Source organism: Ambystoma mexicanum, chromosome 10, assembly GCF_040938575.1.
Source record: "Ambystoma mexicanum isolate Mex_15411 chromosome 10, UKY_AmexF1_1, whole genome shotgun sequence".
Lineage (NCBI taxonomy): Eukaryota > Metazoa > Chordata > Amphibia > Caudata > Ambystomatidae > Ambystoma > Ambystoma mexicanum.
This window is the reverse complement of record NC_090932.1, coordinates 1,403,693,825-1,403,717,498: the sequence shown is the minus strand read 5'-3', so window position 1 is coordinate 1,403,717,498 and position 23,674 is coordinate 1,403,693,825. Positions and strand designations below refer to the sequence as shown.

General features: G+C 46.4%; 1 protein-coding gene across 1 annotated transcript in view; it reads left to right on the top strand.

Moving 5' to 3' along the window:
- ACACB (acetyl-CoA carboxylase beta) overlaps positions 1-23,674 on the top strand; it is a 3,851,763-nt gene that overhangs the window by 2,896,690 nt on the left and 931,399 nt on the right. The window contains exon 41 of the mRNA XM_069619430.1: positions 19,700-19,797. Within this exon, the coding sequence (XP_069475531.1) occupies positions 19,700-19,797 (98 nt within the window). The remainder of the gene's footprint in view (positions 1-19,699; positions 19,798-23,674) is intronic.

Sequence of the window (23,674 nt, the reverse complement as noted above, 5' to 3'; positions counted from 1 at the left end):
TTGTAGCTGGTGTAGAGCTAAAGATATAGACCCTTTCACTTGCAATACACATGCAGTGCTTTTCTTTTTATTGTACCTAGCCCATCAAGGGTTGCAGGTAGCTATCATTAAAGGATACTTGGTGGCTTTTTCGATATTCAAACGCATGCCAGAACATGGCTCTTTTTAAGATGCCTCTAGTAATCCAATTCCTGAAAGGACTAATGAATACTTTACTGCCGGTTCCTTTTCCTGTTCCGACCTGCTTCTTATGTATTTGATGGGAGCGCTGTTTGAGCCACTCCAATACTGTCCTCTCAGGCTACTAATGTGGAAAACCATCTTCTTAGTGGCTATCACTTCTACTTGCAGGCTGGGCGTGGCCAGCGTGCATGCCGTAAAGACGCACACTCGTGAAGCTCCTGCCCGCGATCCTTTAGCCGACTGAATTGAGCTGCTAAAACCACAAAATCCACAAAAAGAACATCTGTTGAAAGGGGAAACTCTCCCCGCTGATGCGATCCGACTCCCGAACGAAATCGGAGCCGGCAACACCATAAATAAGTTAGACGAAAAAGCGCCCCTACGCACCCAAGATGGCGGAGACCAATGCGACTCCGGGTGCCACCGAGTGAACAGCGAGACTGCGGTGAAGCCGGGGGGAAGCTGCCCTCACCTACCCACACAACGAGGACCCAACTAACAGTGCCTGACCCGACCTCCGTTACACAGGGGTCGACGGAGACACCACAGGATTGTGCGGCACCGAGACCCACAGGCCAGCAGCTACCAGCAGCTAGTGGAGAGATGGGACCCGTGCGGCTGGAGACGGAGAAGCCGGAGACGAGGGCCTTCCTCCGTCGTCCGAACTTATACGTGCAGGAGCTTCCCCCCGGCTGAAGGTGGTGGCGGAGCACGGAGGAACTATCGTTGGCCGCCTGCGAAGTGCTGGGAGCACAACGGAGCGGTGCCACTCAACGAGACCTGCAACCGGGACACATTAACCAGACCACGACACACGAAGGACGGGAGCAACGGCTGGAGCTGGACCCCAAAATAAAAACAGTGAGTGGCCGCACTGAATCCTCCCCTCCCCTGCTAAATACGTTTGGCTGGCTATTTACATATAGGAAGAGGGAGAACGGTCAAACCAACACACGGCAGCCCAACTATCGCGTAACGCAGATGCAGTAATTTGAACTAACAGCCGGATCAGACCCCGAAACGCGCACAGCCTCCCAACCATGATTTAAAAAGCAAATACCCAGACATAGTTTGAAGAACAGCAGAACAGACACACAAAAACAAGCTGAATAGATGTCGAATCAGCACGGGGATACGGAGAGACGTGGTCTGAGACCCTGGGCGCACCCTGGGTACACACTCACCGCACGGCCACGCCAATAAGCACTTCAAGAACCCTTCACTCCACACGAGGCAGACTGAGGTCAGAGAACCCTAGACGGTGATCTGCCTAAAACACGAACTGGGAGACTGAGCGCAGACACAAGAGTTGTGGGGTCTCCTTTATACCCAACCTCGGGAGAGAACTGCTAACACGCGCACCCTCAATTGGGGATCCTCCCGGCCCGATAGAACATTGGAACTACCATACCACAACAGCCGCACTGGAGCCAAACTGCTGCTGAGTACAAAGTCCAACATAACCAGAATACGCCTGCGTTAACACTAGCAGAGTCACGAAAAGCGGAACCTATCCAGACGCGGTCAAACGATCGACAGATAAGAGATCCACTCAAGGCGCAACACTGAGAGACAGAAATCACATAAGCACCCACCGAATAAAGGGAGCAACACGCTAGCTCCAGGGAAAACGATGTCACCACCCAGGGCCAAATCAAAACCAACAACAATGGACTCTTTTACGACGGTCAGACCCAAACAATTGCTGCAGTCTGAACCCATGGTCGATGACGAACCATCGCACTTGGAAGCAGTAACTAAAGATACGCAGGTTCTCCAGGCCATAGCAGCGCTCCGCACCTCCATCGAAAACAAGATAGATGAAGTAAAAGCAGACATGCAGCTTATGCGTCAAGATGCACGCAACCTAACGGAAAGAGTGAATGCCAACAAAGCCATCCTTCAGGACAATGTTGAAAATACCATAGACCTGAAAGCACGAGTCCAAGACCTGGAGCAAAAAGTGGCGAGACTTGAAGCATGATCCGAGGACGCAGAAGGACGCGCACGGCGCAATAACATCGAAATTCTAGGTGTTCCCGAAGACATGGAGGGCCCGGAGCCAACAGAATTCATAGAGACAATGCTACAACAAGAAATAGGTGCAGGAAAGCTCTCACAAGGGTTTTCAGTGGAACGTGCCCACAGATCTCTCCAAAAGCGCCCTCCACCAGGCTCGCACCCGCGCCCGATTGTTGCCAAAATCCGAAATTTTTGTGATAGAGAAACAATATTGCGATATTCCAGAGAAGGAGGGGAGATTAGAAGGCAAGACTCAACAATAGTCATGTATCCCGATTATACCCCTGCAGTGCAACGCGCCAGGAACTCCTTCATACCAGTGAAGGCGAGGTTGCTAAAACTTAATCTCAAATATATGTTGCTCCACCCATCTCGCCTCAAAGTCCTCTATAAAGGAAAAGCAGTCTTCTTAGAGACCCCGGCCGCAGCGAACATGTGGCTTGAACATAACAACCTAGCAGACGACGGTGAGGAACCACCAAAAGCAGACAAAAGATGAACAAGAAGCTAAATCTACGAACACTGGCGGCAGGTCCCACAATAAAGCACAAGCTAGACAATTAGACTGCACCTGGGACCACAACACGAAGATGGCAATTTCGGGCAGGAGCACAAGAAACCACAAGCGAACACGTCAATGGCCCATCACCGCAAGAAAAGTGCAGGTCAAACACCCGCACACTGCCCGCACCGAAAGGCCTGGAGAGGCCCAGAAGGCTCCGGAGCCCCTGAGCGCTGCACGTCGAATGCAACTGCTGGGGGGAGTTTGCAGTTAAACGGTTTGAACTATTAATTCACTAGAATGACAGTTAACAAAGTTGGTAAGTCTCCGGATTTGATTATGATGGAAGCAGGAGGAGGGGCGGGGCTGGGGACACATTCTTAGAACCCGGGCAAGCAGAAGAAGTCCCTTATTACAAAATCCCAATCTCGGGTGTCCCACATGGGAAACTACGAAGACTGAAACGCCCACCCTAAAGCGACATGGCAATGAGAATAAAAATAATGATATGGAATGTAAGGGGCCTTGGCACTTACCTCCGAAGAAACAGAATCAAGTCCTACTTACACAGGAAAGGGGTAATGATAGCGCTATTACAGGAAACGCATTGTACTGAGGAGTCTATGGCCAAACTTTGGGAACATTGGGGCGGGCAGGGGTATGTAACTGCCTACTCTAGGTACGCGAGAGGGGTATACACATGGATTCCCCTTCCAACTTCCATTTCAACTAACCAAATCTGTAAGTGACCCAGAGGGCAGATTTAGGATACTGTGGGGACACATTGAACAACAAGAATTGTGCATAGTGAACTCCTACCTCCCCAATAATAACATCCCGGCCCATCTGGACTTAATGTCTACTAAAATCACACAACATAGAGATGGCTTATTCATATGGGGAGGAGATTTCAATTGTGTACATAACCCAGAACTAGACAGATCCCTACCTTTACCTAAAGGCCCTTCGGTAGCCACAACTGCACCAAACGCCATGACGGATAGATTAGATCTAGCCGACGTGTGGAGGGAACTACACCCACAGACACGTAGCTACTCTTACTGCTCGTCCCCCCATGGCCTCTACACAAGACTGGACTATGTCTTTGTAGGTAGGGAGCACCTGCCCCAAATGGAAGAAGCACCGTACCTGGGAAGAACGGTCTCAGATCACTCCCCTTTGGTAGTAGAATGGAACCACGCTGGTCCCAGACCCCATGTGGCGAATGCCGGTGGAAGCCCTGAAAGACCAGGCTTTCAAGGATGAATTCAATAGACGACTACATAGAACTAAATAAGGGAAGTGTAGACCACGTGAGCACGGTATGGGAGGCCCTGAAAATAGTGATACGGGGAGAAGTCCTAGCGAAGGCGGGAGGCATAAGAAAACTGTTGCGAGAAGAATTAACGCAGGGGGAACGGGAAATTGAGAGGCTTGATACTAGCCCCATAGACCCACAGCAACGGGAAGACAAACTTAGAATCCTCAAAGACGAATGCACAAAGGCCTTGGATAGACTGGCCAAGTTTGATTATGCCACCAAAACAAACAGAGCGCACATGGAGGCAGACAGACCTAGTAGACTGTTAGCCTGGCTCTGTGTTAGGGAGAATTCTCTGTTTAGGCTGAATTTCCTAACCTAGTCAGTCCCCCAGCAGCTTTGCTGGATTTCTGGAGTTTGTTTTTTTCTCCTGCCAAGAGTGAGACTCTCTTTCTCCCACACTTGGACATGTTGGACATGCTTTATGGTGTTCCTTTGACTGTTAATGTGTTTTATGGGCTATGGGGTCCTTTACTCCATAGGGTCTCATGTGTTTTTACTATGTGTGCTACACAGCACCCTCCGTGCAGTGACACAGGGGTGTCATAGTGACACCCCGCCATAGACTCCATACCCTGGGACTGACTACTGTCTCCCAGGGCATGTAAAGTCACCATTGGCTTTACTAGTCCCAAATTATTAACAGAAACCAGTACAAACCATCATATTGTGGACGTACTGGTCGGGGCAATTCGATTGCCCCGGGGTCTGTTAGTCGAGGGGGCACATCTCCGTCCCCCCTGATCGAGTTTTGGCTGTTGGCAGTGGATACTACTTTTTATATTTGACCGCGAATATATCCCTATGGGATTTTCCCATTGTTCGAGGCTACCAACTTTAATTATTTAATTCTCATAGCCTCGAACATACCGCCGGTTTATTTATTTAATATTAATTCACCGGTTGGTATTCTTTGCCAGGACTCGATTCTAAAATGGCGTTTGTGTTCTCTTCTGTGACTCCAACCCAAGTCGAGCCCTTTGTTCCACTTTTGGCGGGCTTCTCCACAGAAGCCTCCAAAAGTGGTGCCACTCTGTCTGGGTACCACAGAGGGTGTGGGAGGGGGTTTAGGCACCCTGGACTGAGTTACCTTGGTAACTCAAGTCGCACTCTTGTGTGATTGGCCCAAGTGGTGAGCCGGCCGGCTCACCACTTAGCATGTTTGAGTGACAGCTAGGCTGAGTGAATGGGGGTGTGCTGCATAAAAGCAGGGCTTTGGGTACTGGAACTTCAGAAGTCGCCACAGGACCTGAGAATCCGACGAGGGAGAAGCTGAGCTGACCTGCTACAACGACACCACCGGTGGAGCCCTGCGGAACCGACTCACCACTTCCCGACGACAGAGAATATCGCCCGGCTGGAGAGTCTTCTTCCCCTGACTGGTGGGCACAACCAGTTTACCTTCTTTTTCTCGCATCCCAGGACGTCTTGTGGTCGAATTGCCCGTGCCAAGCACCCCGGCAACCGGATAGCCACTTACCACTGGACCGCGAACTAAAGGACCGCTCCTTTTAACTGATAACTCCGCGGCTGGTCTCTTCCCTGGCAGTGCAACGGACTCCTGTCTTCCTCCCCGACGAGATCCTCTCTTCCCCCGGACGAAGCACCGACTTGCATCCGCTGCCAGGAACAACTGCCCCCGCTGGAGTATTCTCACCACTTTAAGGTACCGTGTCCGCCAGGCCCCCCTTTCTAAAGAATGCTACAAGGTAATAATAATCCCTTAACCTTCTGGACTGGGCTGGCCGCCTTGACCATCTAACTGGTCCCTTTCTTTTGGTCCAACTCTTTCTGAACCTTTTCGAGACTTTTGTGCACTTTTCAACCGTGTGACCTTAGACACATTTCGTTCTGATCCTCTTAAAGTGGATCCGGCTTTCTGAACTCTAACTTTACGGTTTGACTCTGCCTTCCTCTCTTGCTGTGTTCTTGTGAAAGTGTTGGGATCTGTTTCAATTTATACTCTGCTTTTCTCTCCCTTTTAAAACGAATTATTGGAGTGCCATCTGCGTTAAGCGCTCACCGCTGTCTGGAAATAAGTGGGGCTTTACTTAAGACTTGTCTAATATTTTTTTAAGGGAGTGTATATCTTTTAGTGACCGTGTTTTTGAACTGCTTAATATTAGTGCCTGTGTGTTTTACTAGATGTGGTTTTAAATAAATAATTATCTCTCTTTTACACCAAGCTCTGGTCAGTGTTTGCTTGTTCTACTGTGTTCTTTTGACCTATTGTGAATACTCTGTATACTGCCTAACTCTTCTTGAGGGAAGTCTGACTGCCCAGCCACAGCTACCAAGTGAATCTGTGTGGTACAGACTGCTACCAAGTGGGTTTACTGCCAAACACCTGTAGTCTTAAATCTTTTGCAGTGGTCCCAGAGGGAACTGCACAGGTTTCCGCCTAACACTCTGCAGAAAGGAACACCCCAGACACACAATTACCACACTGCAGAATAAGGAAGACAATATACACCAAACCCAACAAAATATAAATGACACCTTCAAAAACTATTATGCAAATTTGTACTCCCACAGAGCTAGAATCCCCCCAGACCAGATAACAGACACCCTGGAGGAGATAGGACTACCCAGGCTCTCCCCTGCACAGGCCGAAGCCTTAGACGCTGACATCACAACAGAGGATATAGCTGAAGCAATTAAGTCACAAGCTACGTGCAAGGCCCAAGGTAGCGATGGGTTACCACCAGAATTCTACAAAACGTATGGCCCTTCCCTGGTACCACTCTTACACGAGGTCTTTCAAGAAACATACGAACGAAGAGTCCTACCCGAAAGCATGAGGAAACCCTGGTGATCCCAGTCCTTAAGCCAAATAAACCGGCTGAACAATGCGACTCATACCGTCCCTTGGCTATGCTTAATTACGACGTTAAATTACTGACCACAATCCTAGCTAAAAGACAGCCCAGACTTATAGGAGATATTATCCACACAGACCAATGCGGGTTTGTGCCAGGTCACAATACAACTATGAATCTATGCAGACTTCAGCACATTATAAAACAAACCGACACAAGCACTGAACCCTATGCCGTGCTATCGCTAGACGCCATTAAGGCATTTGATTCTATATATTGGGAATGGTTGTTGGCGGTCCTAAAGGAATTTGGATTTGGCCCAGGGTTTGTTCGGTGGATTAACATACTCTAAACCAGGCCAAGAGCTTGAGTAAAAACTGGGAGATATGTGTCAGAGATATGGGATATATGTAGGGGTACTAGGCAGGGATGCCCGTTGTCTCCAATGCTTTATATCCTCGGGTTAGAACCCATTGGCATTTATTTTAGGAAACAATTTTTTGATGCAGGGATAAGGCTAGGAGGGTAGACCACATCATCTCGCTCTACGCGGACGACGTCCTGCTATATGTCAGAGACCCGCACCTTAATATTCCAACAATGCTGGAGGTCCTCGACAACTTCTCCAAGGTCTCAGGTATACAATTTAGCAGGGCAAAGTCCTGTTTGCTCCCACTGGCAGGACTCAAGGGCAGAAGCACAGAGGAACTTCCAGCGCTAGGAATACAATGGCAGATCACTGAGTTCCGCTACCTCGGAATCCAGGTAATGCATACCCCGGAACTGATGCACAAGTACAACACGAAAGCGGCGATACCCGCATTACGTAGATAAATGAGTATTTGGGCGAAACTTCCCCTATCAGTGAGGGGCAGAGCCTCTGTGGTCAAAATGATTGTCCTCCCCAGGTTCCTGTACAAATTCCAAAATGTGCACTACTATATTAAGAATTCGTTCTTCTGCTTGCTTGAGACGATTGTCTGTGAATTCCTCTGGGGGCAGAACAGACACAAAATAGCATACTCCACCCTGGTATTACCATACGCGCAAGGCAGAGTCCAACTCCCGAATCTCGAAAAATACTATTTAGCTGCCCAATTTAGCTTTGTGTCCAAATGGCTGGCCGACGAAAGCACATCTGAGACCTCCCTACTACAATCTATGATCTCTCCAATACAACTAAGGGAACTCATCTGGGCACCACAACACCTACTGAGAGACATACCTTTCATAGCCACCCTAGGAAGACAAATATGGCAAAGGGTGAAGTCAATAAGTCATCTAAAACACCCATACTCCCCGGAAATACCTATGATCCAGGACATGTGCAAAACAGATGCAGACCGGCTGCACCTCAGGCACTGGGAGAAAAAAAAAGTGTCTACACTTGGGTGGACCTAGATGGCAAGGGCTCCTTCAGGGAGTTTGAATCACTGCAAAGGGAGGATGACATACACGCTGGTCAATTCCTCTGGTATCGAAGGATACGAGAAATAGCAAAGAAAAAATGGGACACTTGGCCCGAAGAACCAGAGTCAGACCCCCTCACGACGCTACTATACAATTTAGGGGAGGGACAAAAAGCGGTCTCCCAGATATATAGCCACCTCAGTGACACCCCCAACCCAAAAAGTGAGACAATGAAAAAGAAATGGGAGACAGACATGGGACGGGAAATGTCAGAAGGCGAATGGAACAGAGCGTTAACATATCCTAAAGCTGTGTCCAGAAACCATAGATTCTGGTTCATACAATTAAACATGCTGCATCGAACATATCTGACTCCCTGCAGACTAGCGACAATCAACAAACAAACGAGACCCCCACTGCCCATGGTGCAAGGCAGATAAAGCAGACCTACTTCAAATGTTCTGAGAAATGCAATAAGGTGCAATCTTTATGGCTGAAAATAAAGCAGACATACGAAAAAGCGGGCACCTCCAACTACAGATGGTCCCCCGAGGAGTGCCTCCTGGGAACAAAACCCAGACCAGTGAAACTTAATATTTTGGGTGAAACTTATGGACTTAACGTGTATATTGGCCAAAAGGCACATTGTCATGTCCTGGAAAAAACCTGCAGGGCTAAACTACAATGCATGGCGCAACGAACTGGAAAGATGGGTCAACGCAGAAATAAGAGCATGGGAAGATAGCGTTACCAGATCAACTGATGAGTCGAGCGCAACCCTAGAGGCATGGAAAGAAATAACTAGAAGCATACTTTACCCCTCAGACGATAAACCCCCATGAACAAATATAGACTGGATCACATTGAAATGCGTGAACACGACACCCGCAGTGGAGGCACGCACATACTTGAACAGATCCCCGGAATCCCGGGATCCCCCCCTCCCAATACCCCACCCTGCTGCTCACCAAGAGACTGGGTAATGATATCGAGACTAGGAGACAGTTAAATGTTGTTAAGTTAACTTTATAAAAGTAAAAACGTTACGGTTTATTACGTAATGCTGTTAATCCTGCTTCTAATGGCACATTCAGTTTGACATGTGTAGATGCATGATAATAAATGCCAATAAACAAATTTGAAAATAAATCACTTCTACTTGCAGGCTTAGTGAGCTACAAGCCTTATCCTGCAAGCCACCATTCATGGTATTCACCATGGAGAAGGTTGTTTTTAGGGTTCATCCCGCCTTCCTTCCTAAGGTGGTGTCTGAATTTAATTTATCTCAATAGATCACACTACTGGCTTTCTAACACCCTCCTTACTCTCCTTATGATGAAGAGAGCTTGCAAAGGCTTGACCCGGAGAGAGCTCTTAGCTTTTCCATAGCATGAATGACAAATATTAAACAGGATGAACATCTATTTATTGGCTACACTGGTCACAAACTAGGCAAAGCTGTGACCAAGCAGACTCTTTCAAGATAGATTATGATATGCATTTCGGAATGCTACTCTATTACTAAGAAGGAAGTCCCTGATCTCTCAATAGCCCATTCCAACAGGGGAGTGGCAACTGCTTCAGCTCTATAACGAGGTGTACCAGTGCAGTACATTTGTATTGCCACAACATGGTCCTCCGCCCATACATTTTGAAAGCACAATGGCTTAGATCGTCTGTTGTGTAAGAACGTTTGATTTGGAAGAGCGGTTCTGCACACAATGATGTGCTAATTAAACCTGCATAACAATCTGCTTCTCCCACACCATCTTCAAAACTACTATGGCAGTCTATCTAAGATGAGGAATCCGTGGGAGGACACAATCCATTAGTAGAACAAATTACTTACCCCGGCAACGTAATTATGAGCAAATTCTCATTTCTTCTCTCTTTCAAGGCCCAAACAGGGTTACATTACTCTCAAGACGGCTGAGCCCAGGGAGAGGAAAAAATTGGAACTGAGGTAACTGGGGCTCGGTGCATGTGATTTATGCCATCAACATCACATCTAGATGCAGGAATGGAAACCGTCCGGGGACATTGATGCTGATGCCACATGGCATCCCCTGCAATCACATTGTTTTCTAGAGAATTGCAAAGCATGAAACAAATATTTAAGATGAGGAATCTGTGGGAGGAACAGCCATCAGAAAGAATATTACTTAGGGTAAGGCATTTCTTCTTTTCAGTTTAACATCAGAAGATGTTACACTGTTGCAGTTGAAAGTGAAACAGTAAACGATCATTAAAACAGCACAGGCCTTATAGATTATATGCACACTAGCAAAATCACCAACACTCACTTTAACAGTCAAGTTCTAGCCCCTCAGCAATATCCAAAAAGAATCACGTTTACATAAGTCGTTTTATTTGTTTAGGTAAAGTTTCAGTCAATATGGAAGGTTCCACCATAGACTAACACATGTGAAAGTCCTTGGGCCTCATTACGGGTCAGACGGTAACAATGCCGGTGCTACCTGGAGGTTGGCGCCAGCCCCGTAATTATTTACCAGCGCCTGACTTCCCAGTAACACTGGGGGATTACAACCCCGGCTGTCCGGGAAGTCCGGCGCAGGCAAATTGTAAGTCCCCATTCCCATAGAATCCTATTGGACTCTATGGGAATGGGGACCACAGAAGCACCGGCACTGTTTTTAGCAGTGCCGGTGCTTCTGTGACGGCTTGCCTACCATGGCCGCTGTGCCCGGCAGGGTCAGACCTGTCGGGCACACCCGTAGTGTGCCGGTCCGGATACAACGGTGGCAGTAAGCTTACCGGCACCATTGTTTCCGGACCGGCACACTTATATTGAGGCCCATTATGTAGGTGTTGTTATTGTACTATGCAGTGGTAAGTGGCTACTTGCAGGTTTCCAGGAGAAAGGGGGTGCAGTCATCAATCTGGGGAGCCAGATTCCTATGTCCAGATCCAACCACCAAAGAAGAGGTCTGAGATGGCTACAGGTAAGTACTAAGAACCCTGTGAAGATTTACATGGTCCTAGACTGCTGGGGAGGAGGGCAAAATGGTTATGCAAGTACACTGCAGAGACCCAGAGGAGGAAGACCAACGACACCAGGTAAAACGGAAAGACTGGGAAGACTGCTCAAGCCAAAAGTTGCAGTGAAGAGGGTCCAGATGTCAAAGTTTTCCGTCTGTTTCAGGATTCACAGTCCTAGAACGTGCCTGTAGGTGGACTTCATGATTCTGATATCCTGGTGGGGGACCTGTGGGATCCTCCTGATCCTACCTCCAGGAATAGAATCCTGTATCCTGGTGGCTTTCACTCGCTCCCTGAAATCCCCAGTCCATAACATGCCCCATTCCCCCCTCACCTACCTATAACTGGGCGCTGCCTATTGTCTTTGTTCCATTTATTTATGTGAATAAACTATAAAACTATTATAAACTATTGAAACTTCTACTTGTTTTCTAAGAATTGCTGATGAATTTTTGGAATTGTTGTGTGGGTGATTCCTAAGTGACACCAATGTACTCCTACATCCCATACTCTTTCCTCTATAGTGTATGGGAGTCCCAACATGGGTACGGGAATGGCGCCTCTTGCACCATAAAAATTGCTCTTCCCCTTTAAATTATGTTTTAGCATATTTTGGTGTGGTAGTGGGAATGATCACACCCGCTAACCCTGCCCTCTGCTGCCACCTACCAGTCCCTTTTTTTCCCACGACAGGAACAGATGCCTTTACTGCATCTGCATTTTCTGCTGGACACTTCTCCTCTCTTGACGAAATGTGATTCACGTTTTCATCTTTGTGCTTTTTTTCAAATGTCTTCTGGCCTTCAGTGCGGTCCCTCTGGCGCATGTCGGGCCCAACTGGCTCCGACAGGCGCGTGTCTTGAGAGAGACCCATTCTCGTCTTAGACCCTCAGATGGTCTGTTTGGAGTGTTTGGGGGTTGACTACAATGGGATTTGTGCGAGGCCAGCAATGCCTTCACATCAAGGTTTTGAAAGAACAGGCTTATGCAGTGATGAGTTTTTATCAAATTCGCCTCCAGAGCACTTAAAGATATTTACGCACAGCAAAATGAGAACATATAATTTAAGTACATATCATTTTTCTATTATTTTTTTTTTTATTTCCCCAGCACAGGGATTCCTTCCTAGGGACCACGCCTGACGGGAGTGGTTGAAAGGACTCTTCTACTGTTACCCGACACAAGGCCCAGAAAGCTACCGGTGTAAGCGCCATGTGATTCTTGGAATCTAAGGTCTATTTCTGAGAAATCTCGGAGTTCTACAAAGTTCTGATGGGCCTTCGGCTCCCACCACCTGGCTTTGTCCTGAAGGCGTCACCTGTGCATGTTAAGGCGGCCAACTCTTCAGCTAAGCACAGCAATCCTCCCGGAGATCGCTCCGAGGTCCAAAAGGGAGTGGGAAACATCCCAATGGTCATGTGAGACCTCCTCTACTGGGCTCTGTGCCAGAAAGGTTTTTCCATGCATTCCTACTTCGAATCAATGCCCTGAGCCAAACAGAATTGCAGCATGATGAGAAGGATCTATGCCACGCTTTACCACCTCACATATGCCTTCTTCCGTGGATTCTTCACCTTCTGAAAGAGCCACAGAATCTTCCGCAAGGTTCCCCATTCAAGCTAACTTGGGGAAATCAGTCACCAATCAAGAATTTACACCCAGAGTCAACTGGTCATTGGGAGATGTACCTTGGTCCACTTCCTATCTCTTAACCTCGAATGCTATCAGATATTCTGAGCCGTGGATCCAACAACCTAGGCAGGTTTCCTGGGTACCCGTCTCATCTACATGGACGCCTGCTTCAGCAGTGCCTCGGCTTATGGTACAGAGATCACAGTTGTAAGAACAAGTTCTTTGAATTATTCTTTAATCTTATAAAAATCCCCACAGATATCAACCTTCCTCAAGGGATTGATAAGAGGTGCTTCCACAGCAGCTGCAGTCACAACCTCCAGTACCCTGCTTCCAGCTCTGCCGCCTCCTCCTCCCCAACCTCTACCTACCACTGCTCCTGCAGTTCTGTAGATTGTGGATGTTCGGCAGAATCCTGTGCAGTTCCCTTGGGGAACACTGCAAGAAGATCAAGACTACAGGAGTAAGCAGTAAACCCAATTGGTAGCAGTCTGAACCACCCAGATTTACCTGGTAGCTGTGGCTGAGCAGTCAGACTTCTCTCAAGAAGAGTAGGGCAGTATACAGAGGATACACAATAGGGCTAAAAACACAGTAGAGCAAGCAAACACTGACCAGAGCTTGGTATCAAAAGTATATAATTATTTATTTAACACACGTAATGAAATACACTAGCACTATAAATCAAAGCAAGTTCAAACACCATCAGAAAAGTATAGACACTTCCCTTAAGAATTATTAGACAAGTCTAAGTCAAAACACCACTATTTGTAAAAACAGATGCGAGCGCGTAACTTAGATGGCACTCCAATAATTAAGTTAAAGGGAGAGAAAAAACAGTTCCCAACACTTCTCTAAGACCAAAACAAGTTAGTGAAGGCAGAGTCTACTGTAGAGCCAAAGTGCATAGGCCGGGCACACTTTAAATGGAGCAAGGTGAAATGTGCCCAAGATCACACAGTTTATAAATGCATTCAAGTCTTTGTAAAAATGTTCAAAAGAGGTTGGGTTGATTCAGAAGGTAAAGTTAGAAGGTCTGGGGGCCAACCCAGTTGGAAAGCCAAGGATTTAAGGGTCACCTTTAGCAAACCGTAGAAAGGGAGGCCAGGTGGAACACAGTACCTTTAAAGTTGAGGAACCTCCAGTGGTGGCAGTTGTTCCTGGTAACGGCTGCAGTTTGTGGTTTCGACCAGGGGAAGAGAAGATCTTGTCGAGGAGGAAACTTGGAGTTGTTGCACTGCCCAGGGAAGAGACCAGCCGCGGAGTTCGTTGGTTAAAAGGTGCGTTCCTATTATTCGCAGTCACAGTTGTGAAGCTTGGCTATCCGGCTGCCGGGGTGCTTGGCACTGGCGATTCGACCAAGAGACATCCTGGAAGGCGAATGGTGAACTGGTTGATCCCACCAGCTCAGAGGAAGAAGACTCTTTCAGCAGAAGATCTTCTCTTGTCGTCGGGAAAGTGGTGAGGTCGTTGCAGCAGGGCTCCACCGGTGGTGTCGTCGTTGCAGATGGCACAGCTTCTCTCCTCGTCGGATTTCTTAGGTCCTGTGGCGACTTCTGAAGTTCCAGTCCCCAAAGCCCTGCTTTTATGCAGAAAAAACCCCATTCAACAACCTAGCTGTCACTCATACATGCTAAGTGGTGAGCCGGGCGGCTCACCGCTGGGCCAATCAGAACAGAGTGCGACTTGAGTTGCTAAGGCAACGCAGTCCAGGGTGCCAATTCCCCCACCCAAACATCCTGTGGAACTCAGACAGAGTGGCACCAGTTGGAGGGCTTCTGTGGAGAAGCCTGCCAAAAAGTGGAACAAAGGGCCCGACCTTCGTTGGAGTTAGAGACGGACACAAACGCCATTTTAGAAAAGAGTTCTGGCGAAAAGACCCAACCGGTGATTTTATATTAAATAAATAAACCGGCGGTATCTTTAACATTGCACCAAAATGTGGTGCGTTTAAAATCAATGGGAAAATCCCATAGGAAATATTCTGGTGGAATATTTTGCGTGGTAACCACTGCCACTAGCCAGAAACTCGACAAGGGGGGACTGGACAGTGCCCCATTGGAAACAGACCCAGGGGCAATCGAATTAACCCCTTCCAGTACTTCCACAATATAATGGTTTGTACTGGTTCTGGTCACAATTTTGGACTAGTAAAGTCAATGGTGACTTTACATGCCCTGGGAGACAGTAGTTAGTCCCAGGGTATGGAGTCTATGTTTGGGGGTCACTATGACACCCCTGTGTTACTGCACTGAGGGTGCTGTGTAACACACATACTAAAACAGATGATACCCTATGGAGTAAAAGACCCAGCACTGATGGAGAAGAATCTGATTTTCCAACTTCAGCTAAGGCCTTTCATGATAGTCTGGAAGGACTAGTGGAATACCTTGGAGTTCCTAGGCTCCAACATGATCAGCCATAATTGAGAGTTCTGGTCGAAATCTTGGCACTTCAGTCCTCAGCTAGGTCTAGAATACTGATCCAAAAGTATGTACTCTCGTTTGCAAAAAGAGATTTGGTTAAAATCACACTCCTGTCTACCAACCAGTAAAAGACTTGGTGTGCATTACACGCAGTTTGCCTTTGCTTTCTTCACACCCGCATCTTTAGTTGTTGCTGCTGCTTCCATGTATGCCAAACCTGCTAGTGTCGGTACATTCATTGTCTCTGCAACGACTAATTCAATGTTACTCAGAGAAGACAAATTGTTAACCTTCGGCAAGATGATGTATTATAACACTTCTTTACACCTCTCTCAAGTATATGTGGGCACATTTTTTATCTGCAGCAAATCTAGGATTTTGGAGGGAGATTTCAGACGTTACGCACAACATGCCCATAGAAAGATGGGCCTCATTAAAATCCAAATAATTGGCGGACGCAAAGCTGGTTGCTCAAAATGTGTTCATTATCGTGTCATATAGACAAGGCCAGTAGAGGAATGTGCATAGGCCTCAACGTGAGAAGATATGCATGGATACATGCCACTAAATTCACAAAAGATGTGCAGGAGAGAATTCTTGAACTACCATTAGAAGGATCCACAGATGACGAGTTATCCAAAAGAAGACGAGCCCTCAGACTGTGGAGTCCTTGGCTATTCTGCTAAAGCACCCATGAAATCGTTCTTGCAGAACTACACCAGGGCTAGGTCATTTAGTGGTTTTAGAGGCTTCCAAGAGATGAGAGCAAGACAACCAGACAAATTGCCAAGTAGACAGGCAAAAACAGGACAACCCTGAAAGTGTTCTACTGATCACCCACTTCAACTTCAACCGAATAAATAAATGTTGACATCTGGGTGCACAAATCACCATTGGCTCTGCACAAGGATCAATAGTGTCATTGGTTAAGCAACCTTTGTTTAAATGTAGTGGGTTCCCCTGGTTTTCAGCTACCAACCCCCACTACTTCCATCAGCCCCACCATTACTCCGGATTGGGTCTCCAGCATTTCTCACGGAGGTTGAAAGTTTGTTGGAATCCCAAGCCGTACATGTTTTTCTCATTTGAACAAGGGTAAAGGAATTTTATTCAATAATGCTTGTGACCCAAAAAGAACCAGGCTGGCCTGGGAGTCATGCTGAACCGGCCTTACCTCAACCTCTCTTTATCCCAAAAAAGATTCAAGAGGGTGTAACCTGCCCAGATTGCAGTGTGTGTCTGTGCAGGAAGGACGTGTGTCTCCATGTGCCCAATTTGGTGACCCTTCCACCAATTTCTTTGGTGTTCAGTAATTGGGAAACATTTTCAGTACCTAGTCCTTCCATGTAGACTGAACTCAGCACCAAGGGCTTTCACAAAAATAATGTGGTAGGCAGATTGTTGAGAAGCAAGGGACCGTACATCTACCCTTATTTGAACGACTGGCTCATTTGAGCAAAGTCTCCTGAATACACAACACAGACCATCCATTCTCTGATTGACATCCTGTTTGAATCGGGATTTTCAGTAATTAAAGCTAATCCCTGTTAAAGATTTCAGTGTGATATGATTCAGGCTAAACTGTTTCCTGCTTCGAACAGGGCGAGTGATATATCCTGAGAGAAGGGACTGCATTTTTTAACCAGAACCCCCGCTTCAGTGTGGTAGTGCCAATATCTATTGGGCCTGCTAGCTACATGCATTCTCACAGTACTGTTGTACAGACTCAAAATGGCGGTGTCCTGGAACCAAGAGAAAGCATCTCAGTCTGACTGGGTAACAATCTCGGTTTTGCTGAAAGGGAAACTGTTTTGGTGGATGTCCAAGGACATTCTGATGGGCGGAGCCCCAATACATCGAGCTGCACACACTGCTGTAAGGTTGGGGCCACATACAATCAATGGTCTTTGATCGGGGCTCAACAGGGAAAGACATATAAATTAGCTTGAGCTAAAGACCATATTCCTAGCATTGAAGTTATTCCTCCTTCTGCTGCATGGGATTGTAGTACTGATCCTGACAGATTTTACGACTACAAAGTTTTGTATGTGCAAGCAGAGAGGGACCAAATCCCCTATATCGTGTTTGTTTGTTTGACTCAGAAGACTCAGAGCAAGTTCTTAAGGATCAGAGATATGTCCAGAGATTACACAAACACTGTTCCGTCTTTCGGGCCTTCCGAGATCAACCTTTGTGCCATGAGCAGAAACTACAAATGCCCCAGATTTGCTTCCTGGGAGGGCGAAGGAGAAAACGTAGTGGGGGATGAATTTCACATAGTGTTCAGAAAAGAAGTGTTATCCGTTTCCTCTAACTCCAGGAATTGCACGCTGATACTGATGGCTTTAGTTTGTCCCTTTTGCTTAGTTTTCCAACCTGACTCGGATGACGGTTCAAGGACCCATTGGCATTGGATGTCTCAAGGAGCATTATCTCTCAACAAGGGGGGCATTCTGTCATTTGAACCCACAATCAATGAAGTTAGCCTCATGGTTCCTGATAAACTTTGGGGCACCCTAAATTATCCTAAGACAATGTTGATGTAATACAAAAAGCTCGGAAATATTTTACCTATTTTCAATATAAGAGTAAGTGGGCAAGGTTTTGTCATTGGGCAGAACAGAAAGGAATTTATCCACTTTCTAGTTCCTTGGATGATGATCTTTCCTTTTCAGCTTTCTTAACTGGTTCGAAGGTGCAGGTAGATACTTGCAGAACTTACCTGGCAGCTACAGGAGCATAAAGGAACTCTGAAAAGGTGGTTTTCACCTGCACAAATTATAGTTAAGAGGCATCTTGAAGGATTAAGAAATGTATTTCCTCCAATCAGAAGGCTTCATCTGGTCTGTGATCTCAATCTGGTGTTCGCAGCATTAGCACATAAACCTTTTGAGCCGATGGCCCCTGCAGATATCAAGACAGTAGGCCTCAGTACAAGTATGGTAGTAAGGCAACAATGGTGCCGGGATCGCGACCGGCCCTGTTGCTACCGTACCGCCATACTAGGAGTTCTGCTCGCCGGTGCCCTTACAGCCACCAGGTCTGACCTGGTGGCTGTACCGGCACCCGCAAGCAGAACATGATGGTAGCACCTGTACCGTTATTAATGGTACCGGTTCTACCACCCTCCCCATTCCCATGGAGCCCTATGGGGCTCAAATGGGAATGGGGATGTACCAGGCCCGGCACCCGAAAAGGGCAATTACCGGGTCCGGCTGGGCCAGAATAACCCGGTAATTGCCCATTCGCGGGTGCCGGACCCGGATGCGAGTTTGGAGGTACCTTGCCGTTAAACCGGCAAAACTACCTCCAACCTCGTAATGAGGCCCAGTCACTTGGAAAGCAGTATTATTGGTCGAAATCAGCTAGAAAAATCGGTGAAATTCAAGCTCTGTAGGCATCAGAACAATTTACAACCTTGCACAGGGATATAGTAGTCTTATGTACACATCCAAACGTTTTGCCAAATGTGTCTGCTTTTCACATAAACCAGAAAGTAGGTCTGCCATCGTTCTTCATGCATTCAGAGCAAAAGAGTCATGTATCTTGGGATGTCATCAGTAAAGCCGCTACAAGGGTTTCTCCATCGGCTTTCTGCTGCCATTACTGCTTGAATGTTAGTTCAAGGGGAGTTGCCACCTTTGGTCAGCAAGTCCTCAAAATCTGTTTGCGTAAGTAGCTTAATAAGTCACCTACAGCTTAAGGGGTCTGTTGCGTTGGAATCGCCCATACAGTATGGAAGAATGGGTGCGGGATGTAGGAGTAAAAATAAGTTACTGTAGTGACTACTGCACTCATAGTCCATAGTCACATTCCCTCCACAGGCTGCACTCACTACCTCCCATATATAAATTGGTGTACTTTGGACTGTCATCCCTGATGCGTTTCTAATCTAGGGCTGATGGTTGTCACCAGAGTGCAGGGTTAGCACGTGCAATGATGCCCACTGCCACGTCCACAAAAACAAATTTAAAAAGGAAGTGCACATTTTGCGGTGTAAGATGCCACAATTCTGGCCCCATGCAGGGATACCCATACAGTATGGAGGAAGGGGGAGGAGTATGAACTGAGTGCAGTAGTCACTACAGTAACTTTATTTTATTGATGTATTTCTAAAATTAGTACTTAACTGTAATGTAGGTATTTATTATACGCAAAATATTTGACAGACTATACTTTCAGTAAAATATTTTTGGGATATTTATTTTGTTTGTGTGTGCTACCCAACTGTTTGGTGTCCTAAACCCTCACCAGAGGAAATTTAAAAACACTTCTGTGTCAAACCTGATTTCAGAATGCCTGTATTCATCACGTTCCACAATTAGTTGGCTTGTTGGTTTGTGCCTGCCTGAATTCTGACAGTGTGTTCATATTTCTATTGAAGGGATTTAAGTACTTGTACCTGACTCCCCAGGATTACACCCGGATTAGCTCCATGAACTCGGTCCATTGTGAGCATGTCGAAGAAGGCGGCGAATCCAGGTAAATGTTATGTTGGGTGTGTTTATAGTCTGATATGGTCGTTTTATCATTAAGGAGAGGTGTTGGTGATCAAACACTGTGCATGTTTCACATCATCATCATTATTATGTTACTGCTGCCATATTTCATAGTGCTTATCAGATAATTAAATGTTGATTTGCTTGCTGAAAGATATCTCTGCATACCACTTGACTCCATTATTCCGTTCTACAGATCTGCATACCATTCATCCTCCATCCATCCATCAGTAATGTACCTTCTAATGTATCCAATTCCTTTCCTTCAGTCTCAGCGAGATGTCTTGGGTTCAGGACAGCAAAATTGAATGGAACTTCAAACCCCTTTATGCGTTCCATTCCCGCAGATCCCTGCCATTCCACTAGTTCTCAGGAGACTTCGGAGGTTCAGGTCCACGTTCATTTCTGATTACTCAGTACTGGGCCAGGAGGACGTGGTACCCAGAACTTCTGGGCATGTCCATCTGCCCTTATGTCTCCCATCAAGGGTGGACCTGCTCTACCACTTGGAAGTGTGGTTTCACCATCCGAGCCTCAGCAGCCTGAATATTCATGCTTGGCTGCTCAGTGTTAGGCAGAATCCTCTGCAGTTCCTTTAGGGAGCACTACAGAAGATTAGGATTACAGGTGAAAGTAATAAATCCCCTTTGGTATCAGTCTGTACCACAAAGATTTAGTTGGTAGCTGTGGCTGAGCAGTCAGACTTATCTCAAGAGGGAGATGAGCAGTATTCAGGGTTTACACAATAGGCACTCAGTACTATGGAACAAGGAAACACTGACCGAAGCTTTGTAGTAAAAAGAATATATATATTTCTTTTATACACTTCTAGTTAGACACATCTATCACAGTTCTTAAGCAAGTTAAATTCGGTCAAAGAAAGTATACACAACTCCCTAGTTAAATTGTAGACAAGTTTGAGCAAGAGTGAAAACTGAGCAAAACGGCACAGTGAAAACCAAACACAAATGGCACTCTAGCAATTTCTCACAAGGGAGGGAAAGCACAAGTTATACAGAAATATCTTCTTACACACCCCAGCAACACTTCCCATAAGTTTGTGAACCAGTTTAAGCAAGGCAGTGCATCAGTATAGAAAATACTTAAATGAAAACTGAGCAAAATGGCATTTCACAAGGTTTAAAAGTGGGGAGAAAAGGGTGGTTATAAGAAGTAGGTGCACCAACACAGTTCTAGTTGAGAAGCAATCTAGAGAAGGCAGTTCTAACAAATTTAGCCTGAGTCAGTAGGCCTGTACCAGAGTCAGTGCTACAGGGCAAGGGTCCAGGAGCAAAATGTTCTTGTAGCTGCAGTCAAGTCTTTGGTTAAGGATTTTGAAAAGGTGGATGCAGAAGGTGAAAGACAATGTTAACAGAGAGGGGCGGCCAACCCAACAGGTAGGTAAAGGATTTAAAACACCTTTAGCTCTACCACGCAGAAAGGGCGGCCTGGCAGAACAATGTACCTTTAAAATGAAGAAGTGACTCCTGCTGTGGCGGTTGTTCCTGGTAGTTCCTGCAGTTCGGGGGATCCAGCAGAAGAAGAGAGGCTCTCGTCGTGGAGGAAGGTTCGAGTTACTGCACTACCCAGGGATGAAACCAGCCGCGGTGCTGCCCGACGAATAAAAGGTGCTCTCCTTTAAATCGCGGTCCGGGTGGACTGGTGCCTGGCTATCCGGCCTCCGAGTACAGGGTACTGGCGATTCGACCAAGGCAGTTCCGGGAAGGCGATTGGCAAACTGGTTGGCCCCACCAGCTCAAGGGAAGAAGGCTCTTTCAGACTCAACCGCCAAAACGCTGACTGCTAAAAACCCATCTGATTGTGACTCAAAAACAAGCTCTCGCCTTGGAACTCACAAGGACCAAATGATGAGCAAAAATAACTCACCACTGAAGCACCCTGCTCAGGAATCACCTACGCTAGTTATGGAAAGGGCTCTCCAAAAAGATAAGATTACTATAACAATTAATGGAAACATAGGCCCGGCTCCTACTGAGTGGTTAAGAGACAACCCTGAGAAAACCACCATGGAAATTCACAAGTGGCTCTGGCTGTCCGAGGCGCTGAACGCCAAAAAACAATAATGCCAGAAAGCCATAGAACAGGACGGTTGCAGTCTTGCATCTTGGAATACCTGTGGGGTCCTGCACTTATTCAACTCAAATTGGCTTGATCATCTGCAAATCATCTGCTTACAGGAAACGTGGCTAATGGAAGCTCCGATCACGACTGATTTTGAAGTTGCGTTAAATCCAGCGATTAAACCTTCAAAAGGTCGCCCAATAGCAGGTTTAGTCACTATGATTAGAAGATATGCAGGCTGGAGGATTGTAAACTCAACCAACTATTCCCTGTTTTTCAGGTAACCGCCATCGAATTTCTTGGCCCCTCAGGAACGTGTCCTGACTTAATAACGCTGGTAAACACGTACTGGAATCATAAAAGGGCCGGAAAACAAGTTTTTATAGACAAAATAATGGAAATACTGGACCTTCTGATGGAGGATTCGGGATGGCCCAATATAATCCTTTCTGGCAACTTGAATATGGACCTATTTAAAACATCGGACTCGGAAAAGAATCTTTTAGTACAATCATGGTCAGAGGAAATGGCTGCCCGTAACTTCCAGGTGCTGAATGGGAATATCCCCAACGATACACCACCACCTAACACCTGGCATTGGGCAAGTCTGTCCTCAACAATTGACTATATGTTTGTATCAGAACCTCTAAATCCGCAAATAAGTTCAATGAAGGTCATAAAGAAAATAAATTGAGAGCGATCATGATATGTTGTTAGCAAAATTCTCAATGAAATCAAAGGGCCCAACAACTGTGTGGCAGCACAAAATCCAAGCTGGATCCAAAAGATTGCGCCTGATATTGGATACGCACGAGCTCGAACGCCTTACAGGCGAGTACTGTAATGTTAGTCGATCTCTGGAATATGACCAGCTGCTGATGCAATTTAAACCCAAAAAGGCGGGCCTTAAAAACAAATCCTATGTACGTGTTCATAGCTTTGACTTGGAGGTCTTGAAACACAAGCGCTTGCTACGCAGTGAGTTAAGACGCTCCAAGATGTTAGATGAACACGCCCGTCTGCAAGCAGCTAAGGCTGCTAAACAAAGTTACAAAAACTGGGTAAAATCACACAAGCATATCATGTTGCAATATGATGCTGAACTAATGCTGAGGGCCCTGCAAAACAAAAATACAAAGAATTTTTGGTGCATTATCAACTCCTTGCATGCCCCCCAAAGCGCTATTCAAACATGCATGGTGTCAGAAGCCAACTGGACAATCCATTTTGGAGCCTTATATCCTGCAACTGAGAGCTTGGAAGGCCCAGTAAAGGAAACATGCAAACCATGGGCCTTAGCTTTTCGAAAAGATGATATAGTGGCTATAATTAAAAAAGCAAAAAATTTGCGAGCACTAGGCCCTGACGGGCTCACAAATTTTATTATCAAATTGCACCCAGAGCTATGGGCAGAGTTTTGTGGGACGCTCTTCAAAAGGATAGTTACAACTCGTCAGACTCCAAAATCTTGGAAGTGTGCGATTATCGTACCTATCTATAAAAAGGGCGATAGATCCAACCCGAAAAACTACTGTCTTGTTGCATTGTTGGATGTGCTAGGCAAAATCTACGCCACAATGTTACAGCAAAAATTGGTAGCCTGGTCGATAACTTCAACCCATGTAGATAAACGTCAATCTGGTCTTGTAAAGCACATAGGCTGCTTGCTAAATTTATTTTTGCTAAATATAATCAAAAGGGAGTCTATAAAGTCAAACACAAAGGTATACTTGGCTTTCATAGACTTCTCGTATGCCTTTGACACCATTGACGGAGCG